At 35.3% G+C, this 8,264-nt stretch overlaps 1 protein-coding gene across 1 annotated transcript in view; it reads right to left on the bottom strand.

Moving 5' to 3' along the window:
- Positions 1 to 8,264, bottom strand: part of LOC106884342 (uncharacterized) — a 92,691-nt gene that overhangs the window by 65,764 nt on the left and 18,663 nt on the right. Inside the window, exon 4 of the mRNA XM_052972813.1 lies at positions 4,961 to 5,051. Within this exon, the coding sequence (XP_052828773.1) occupies positions 4,961 to 5,051 (91 nt within the window). The remainder of the gene's footprint in view (positions 1 to 4,960; positions 5,052 to 8,264) is intronic.

The raw sequence follows: 8,264 nt of genomic DNA, 5'->3' as shown, positions 1-8,264 counted from the left end.
ATATATATATATATATATATATATATATATACATACATGCACGTATACACACACATACATATATATGTGTGTAAACATACGCACATACACATTCACATACATATACATATACTTATATACATATCTCAATACACACTCATGCACATATGCGTACACGCACATATGCACATATGTGCACACATGCACACAAAAAGGGTGTACATCCATACAAACATATTCCTATATATATTTTATACATACACACATACACATATATACCTATACATACATACATACATATATATATACACTGAGAGAGAGAGAAAGAGAGAGGGGAGAAAGAGAAAAGGGAGAAAAACATTTATATATAACTTTTTGGGTGCATAAAATAGTACATAAAAGAGTATCTACTCATATGTAGATTTTATTATTCAGGTCGTGTTTGGTTGGTATTTTCGAATAAAGTATTTTTCTTTGGCATTACAGAAACATTCATTTTTTGTCCACAATTTGAAGAAAAGAAATATTTTGAATTTTCTTTTCTCACATTTTTGGAAGTGTCCACTGCAAGTTGTGTTTCTAACGGAGGAGTCATGGATTTGTTGTTTATGTACCCTTACTCTCTCGCATAGTCGAATGACCGTTTCACCAATGTAGTATTTTTTGCATTCGAGACATGTAAATTAGGTTTCTGGATTTGCAATTCATATTTGCGTTTATTTTTAAAATGTTGTTGTCTTTAAAAGTAATGTGTTCTCCTTCTTCAATGTAATCACACGTTCCACAACGACGGTCACCACATTTTTAAAACTCTCTTTGTTGTTTCTCTAGTTGTAAATCTTGCTTGAGTTAAGAGCTTTTTAGGTTGGGTGTTTGACGTCTACTATAAATTATTTGTTATTAGTTTGGTCATTTTTGATGATTGTTGAAGAACTAGGAGGTATTATTTTGCAGTATTGGTGAGGTGATTTCTTAAGTCGCTAATGAGTACATTTTTATTTTTGCGTGTTTGTGTTCCTCTAAGGTCTGTAGCTGGGATGTTTTTTTTACTTTGTTGATTGCTGTGTCAATTAATCTTGTGGGATACTTTTGTTCTGTTAGAAATATTTTTAATACTTGTAATCCTTTATGCCTTAGTTCTTCATCTATTACTAGAGTGAAAATTCGTTTTGCTATATTAAAGGGTATGTTTCTTTTTTGGTATGTGAGAGATTAGAGAAATGAAAGTTCAAATATTGGTATGTGTCTGTAGGTTTCTAGAATAGATCTGTTTTTATGGTGTTATCTTCTTTAATTAGAATTATGCCTGAAAATGGTAATTCCTTTGTGTGTTGTTCCATGGTGAATTTTATTGAGGTATATAAATTATTTAAAAGTGAGTGAAAGATTCCAAAGTCTTCTTGGTTTTTGGTCGGGGACTACTTTTGTTCCCATCGCTGTTCCTTTTATTTGTAAGTTGTTGTCGAAGAAGTGATTATTTTCTAATATTAATTTTCATCCTTCTAAAATGAAGGTTTTTGAGTATCTTTCCATGATATGATTTGGGTGCTTTGTTAACCAGAAATTTATAGCTTCGATTCCTGGGTCATGTGTGATATTGGTGTATAGACTAGTTTTACATCGATACTAATAAGAATTTCTCCTGGTGGACACTTTTAGGTATGTAGTTTAAAAAGTCCATATCGTCCTGGACAAAGCTTGGTATCATTTTGCATAAAGGTTGTAGAACTATATGTATTAAGTTGCTTAAGCGTTGTGTGCTGGATGCTGGTCCTGCAATGACTGGGTGTAGTTTTAGATCTCTGTGTTTCGGAATTTCGCCATGTGTTGAATTATTTCCTTTTATGCTGTCTTGAATTTCTTTTGATTTGTGGATCTTGGGTATGTACGCATTTATGTATGTATGTATGTATGTATGTATTTATGTATATATATATATATATATATATATATATATATCTGTGTGTTTGTGTTTGTGTGTGTGTTAATAGATAGAGAGCGGGACAGAGGGACATAGTATGAGGGAGAAAAGGGATTGTATCCAAAATTTCCATGTATTCAACTCTAATATTTTGAATCTATGTCTAAAGATTGAGAGATGTTCATACATGCATGTATTTTCTATTATGAATTTATCATATTCCTATTACCATTAATATTTATGTTCATAGAATGTATTTGCCATCCTATAATGAAGTAAACATTGTTTAGGGCTCAGTCAGGTGTACACGCAAGAAAAAACAAATAGACAGTTATATCATATTCAAATCATAATTGGCGTTTGTTGATTTTTGTCTGTGATTGATAGACATTATCTGTACATAAGGATGGTTTTGTGTCATGTGAAGGTTCACAAAATTGCCTCACATATAATATTACTTATAATACAACAGTAATAATGAACATTACAGAAATTTATACATACAGTTCAGGATACGATACAACCAGCAATCGCACACTTTTCGCAACCGAAATACAGAAAGAGAGGGGGGAGACAGATAGACAGACAGGAATTTTTTCTCTTAGTATCTCATTTGCATAACGCATGGCATTTCGTATTGAACCCTGCTATTCTTATTTTAAGAATCGCAAACAAATACACATATTCCCAAACACAGAGACACATTCACACATACGCATACAATTTTTACGCACATATACATGCGTGCACAAAAAGCACATACCACACACACACACACACATGCATGCACACGTGCGTACCATTACACTCACATTCACAACACATATGCACGTACACAACAAGTAAACATTCATAGATAGGCATGCAACCAACCTTACATAGTATCCATGAGCGCAAAAGGAACGCACGCATACACAAACTCGAGGGGGAGCTGAAACATTATTAGGCTGACTATAAAGGAGTGATCCTAGAGCTGTGAAATCTTGCAAGCATTAATTTCATCAATTCTTATTAATAACTGCATTGTTTCATCCCAGGTAAACTGATATCTGACTGTTCAAAGACTACAAATCTAACTACTAGTGACTTCCCTTGAAAATGGACAAAATTTGGCATCGTCGTCTTATCAAGTACTTGCAAAAAAAAAATGGGTTTGATTCCCCAAGGACATTCATGCTGAAAGGATATGCTACATTAGATGGCGCTCCATTTCATGAACAGTGCAAAAGCGGGCAACTGAATTTAGATTGGAAAGGGAGAGTCTTGAAAATGACCTAAAGTCTGGACGTCACGCAACTACCACCACCGAAGAAAACATTGATCGTATTAACCACGTGCTGATGGATGACTGGCGATTGAAACACACCCTCCTCACCAACTCCAAAGAAGGCAAAGCTCGTTTCATATGCAGGGATGGTGATGACTTTAGTTTTTTGGGATGCAAAAGGTATTGTGTTTATTGACTATTTTCAAAAGAGTCACACTATCAAGGGAGAGTAATATGCCAACTTTCTGAGGCAGTTACAAAAGGCTATCAAAACCAAACGGCCGCTGAAACTGACGAAAAGAGTCTTGTTTCATCAGGATAATGCTCTGGCATTCAGGTCCTTGGTTTTAATGGATACCGTATGCGAGTGTGACTTTGAACTGGTGATCAACCTCCGCATTCTTTTGATTTGATCCTATCTGACTATTATCTGTTCTTCAACATTAAAAAACATTTGGCCGTGAACCAGTATCGCAGCAATGATAACATCATATTTGTTGTTTGTGACTTTTTGACCAACAGGATGAAAGCTTCACCAATGGGATCCGAACTCTGTAACGCCGACGGAGGAATGTATGGATGGCTGGGGAGACTATGTTGAAAAATAAACCTCATTTAGTTACATTCTATGAAAGTATCTTACCCAGTCTATAAACGTTTCAACCGGTCCTCGTATTCTGAAGTTGGGATATTAGTCTTTTTCATTCATAAATAGCTAACCCATAACTCTATTACTCCATTTAACTATCAAACGCATAAAATTTTAATTCATTTTCCAACGAACTGGAAAGTACTGATATCTTTGATTGAGGATATTCTTGATTTCTATATTTTCTAACATCTTTCTCTCTGACGGCAGGGTACTCAGCTTATGGTATCCTTACTCAATATCATGATCCACATGCTTGATTATTCTAGAAACAGCTGTAAGAGACTATCTTTTTATCATAACTATTCTGCTCTATGTTTATATTCTCTCTTTGAATTAAATGTTTTTCGAGTCATGCCATATGATTCGCTTTTTCATTGTCTATTCTAATTTATACATAATATTATATGTAAATATAAACATGTTGTATGTATTAATAACAAACACGCGCTCAGCGTTATGTATATTTTTACGTATGATAAACACATTTTGTGTCGCTGTGAATTTAGCACCATATTACAACGCATTAGGACTCTATAAAGGAAAAATGCACTAGCCCGAACTACGTCATATAATGTGTCGTTAGTTTTGTTTTTTACACTTTATGGTGTGACTTAAAAAAGATTTGTCTGCCATTTCTAACATGTCAATAGACCACGTAAAGGTTTCATCTTCGTTGTCTGATTTCAATGACAACAAACAGTTCCGATATGTCGGCAATAGACATTCTTGATTGGCTAAAATTAAAAAAAACAAACTTTAACTGCTTGTATCCATAATTAATTTTCAGAAAAAAAAAACCCATGCAGATTTTATCATCAGCATGCAAAACTTCATCAGCACTACAGTTTTAAAAACTGATCTGGTGAAATTTATCAAGATCCGGTAACTATGCAGGAGTCGGGGATTCAAATTTACTATCAGAATTTCCTTGTGTTTCAGAGCGTAACACTTTATTCTATATTCCCTAATTGCCCGCCTACGTGCCACCGACGGTAGATCTTTTGTGTTACTTACAATGAGCTGGTGTCTCATTCAAGGGAAGATCTATCGTTCATCTAACTCTACAACACCGCAAACATGTACATAAATGAATATGCATATAAACACAAAAATAATATGGAAATAGTAATTTTTAAAATACCTTCAAAATGATTCCAGATGCACGCATAATGAAATGACTTGGTGTAATTCAGAATAACGTCAGACAGTTTGTGGAAGAACCATATCATGAGCTGAAAAATAAATAAAAGTATGAAAGGAAAAGGTACTCTGATTGGCTGCTCAACTTCTGTTGTTGTTCATGCAGTCGTTGTTTTTGCTGCTGCTTTTGTTGTTGTTTCAACCCAGACCTATGATTAAATGCTTCCTAGCTATGACTATATTGTAGCAGGTCTCTGTAAAATTACAAACTGGCACCCTTTTTTTCGGGAAAGAAATTTTCGGCGAACAATCGAACTCTTCTAATGGTCTAAAGATGTCATAAAAATCTGACCACTAATTGCCTTTGAATAATTATCAAACTTGACTGATTGACGTCAGCAGGGAACTAACTAATCAGAGATGTTGATTCGGCATATATAAGTATGTACATAATATACATTTACATACATACATACATACATACATACATACATACATACATACATACATACATACATAGTAACTGTAACTTTATTAAGAAATCGAAGATTAACCTTCTTCCCAACTCTATTAGCAAAAGCGAAAACGTGAATGATATAAGTGTCTGCCAGCAAAACTACATTATTGGCTCAAGTAACTGACCACTGTCCCCCTACTACGACTATGGTAAATAGCAGGCGCAACCACAACGATTATTGTAGTAGTAGTGGTAGTCAGGGTTATATGCCAGTAAAATGTGCCCTTATTGACATTTTTCGAGAAAAAGTAATTTTGGCTTTGAAGGGCTCTCTCGGGGAGAGAGAATTCTCTACCGAAGTAAGTAAAAAAACACCAGATATGATATTAAAAGCTGTTAATGAAATTGGTGATGAGTATTTACAACAGTGTGATGAACCCACATACTGGCAGATTAACGCTTGTCTATATGCTCTGGCTACTACTGTAAAATAGTATATTAATGATATTAAAAAAGTAAACAAAACCGAAATAACAAAGAAAGTACCATCATGGGTATTGAAGACAGAGAAAAAGATAACTGGTTTACGGAAGACCATCAGTCATGTAATGATGCTTATTGCATGCAAACAAGCAAATTACTATACGTTCCACCAACAGAAAGTAAAGAAGGAGATAGAAATGATGCTTGGAGACAGCAAAAAGAGGACACTCACTTGCAAAGTGATTATCCTCAAGCAAGAGCTAAAAGTTGTTAGTGAAAAAGTCCGACATCAGAAGAGAATAACCAAAAGAACAATAAATAAAAAATTTAACCTCAACCAAGCAGCAGTGTACAGAGACATGAGAGGTGGATGAATAAACATCACAGATGCTCCTTCACGAGAATACATAGATTCTTCTGGAGGAAAATCTGGAGTGAAAAAAGGAATTTAACCAAGATGCTCTGTGGCTGGAAGAAATCCGAAAAAGTTATTGCTCCTGCGTTACATCCAAGACATACAATATTGATGGTGAAACTCTTGCAATTGTGATCCAGAAACTCCAGAATGAAAAAGCACCTGGAAGAGACTTGATTATTGGATATTGGTACAAGAAGCTAACATTCTACCGACCATATCTTATCAATCTGTACCAGCAAACTTTCATTGGAAATAGTAGCATACCACACTGGTTAGCTCTGGCAGAGACAAAAATGATCCCAAAATGCAGAACCACCCACATGGCAAAACATTGCATGCCAGAACTTAATATATAAAATCTATACAGCCTGTTTAAGCCTCTTCTTGCAGGACCATTGTGAAACTAATAACATTATCACAGCAGAACAAGTAGCTGGGAAAAAAAGTAGTCTGGAGATGTGCCGAGCAATTGTTAATCAACCAAACTGTGCTGTCAGAGGTGCGAGAGCATAGGAGGAACCTAGTTTCAATGTGGCTAGACTACAAGAAAGCCTTTGACTATGTTCCCGCCGACTCATGGATGCTAGAAGCCCTTCAACTTGCTAAAGTTTCAGTGAGAATAGTCAAAGCCATAGATGACCTGACTTCATCGTGGGCAACCATCTTGAAATTAAACACAAAGAGTAACTGTATTATCACCGATAGAATACAGTGTCGGAAAGGCAATATTCCAAGTAGACAGCTTCTCTGTGATGTTGTTTATACTTTCTGTAAACCCCTTGTGAGTCATATTAAGGAAGTCTGAAGGATATCTCCCTGGTTCACAAGGAAACAGAAATACCAAAATTATACACTGTTTTTGTTTTTTTTTTCCTGTGAATGACTTAAAACTTTATGCAAAGGATATGCATGAGATGAAAAAGAGCCTTGACCTAGTTACAACATTCTCAAAGGATGTAGGATTGGAGTTAGGTCAGGATAAATGTTAGATAGCTGTGAAAATGGGGGAAAACTATAAACCAGACTAGTAACATCTCCATTAATGATTTGACTGCTTCCCCTGTATCTGACGCGAAATGATACAGGTATCTAGGGTTGGATGAAAATATATCTTACAGTGGCACTTGTAACAAAACACCTGTCACTAAAGAATATTACAGCCGAATACAGAAAACTTGGACCTCAGAACACTCTGCACTCAATAAAACAGTGGCCCACAATGTGTTTGCAGTGCCAGTACTCATACCAACATTTGGGCTGCTTGATTGGATGCTTGATTGATATGAAAACCCGAAAAATACCAACAAGTACACATAATTTCCACATAAAGTGATGTTGACCGCCTCTACCTAAAACGATAACAAGGCGTAAGAGACTTAACATCGATCCAAAATGCCTTTGAATGTCGCATCATATCCCTTCGGCAACATCTTTTAACCACCAAGTGTTGAAGTGCATCCCTTGACCAAGTATGCATACATGAGGCTGAAAACATCATAAGACTTGGAAGGCAGCTCCTTAAGCAACACTCTTTGTTTGATAACCTAGAATACATGCCCAAAGAAGTTTCACAAATCTACCGCAACGTATCATCAGATGAAAGGATAAGTTCGTATACTTAAGTTGTAAGTTCGGCCAAACTGACCACTCACCACAAGAATATCATATTTCAAGTTTTCTTTAGCCTGACGTTATTTATTTATGACCCACCACTAGTCTTGGCCGACACAGCATCATGTATGTCTGTCATTTACGACCTCACCCTTTAAGATCCCTTTATCTCTTTATCTATCTTTATTTATCTTTATTTATCTTTTTTTTCTACTTTTAGGTTTTTTCTTTTCCCCTTGCTTTTTAACTCTGTTATTTTATTTCTTTAATTTTATATTTTACCACCCAACCCTTCTAAATAGCTTATATGCATCTTACTTTACTATCCGGATTTTT

This window comes from Octopus bimaculoides, chromosome 14, assembly GCF_001194135.2.
Source record: "Octopus bimaculoides isolate UCB-OBI-ISO-001 chromosome 14, ASM119413v2, whole genome shotgun sequence".
In the NCBI taxonomy this organism is placed as follows: Eukaryota; Metazoa; Mollusca; class Cephalopoda; order Octopoda; family Octopodidae; genus Octopus; species Octopus bimaculoides.
Note: the sequence above shows the minus strand (reverse complement) of the source record. Positions and strands in the feature narration are given on the sequence as shown.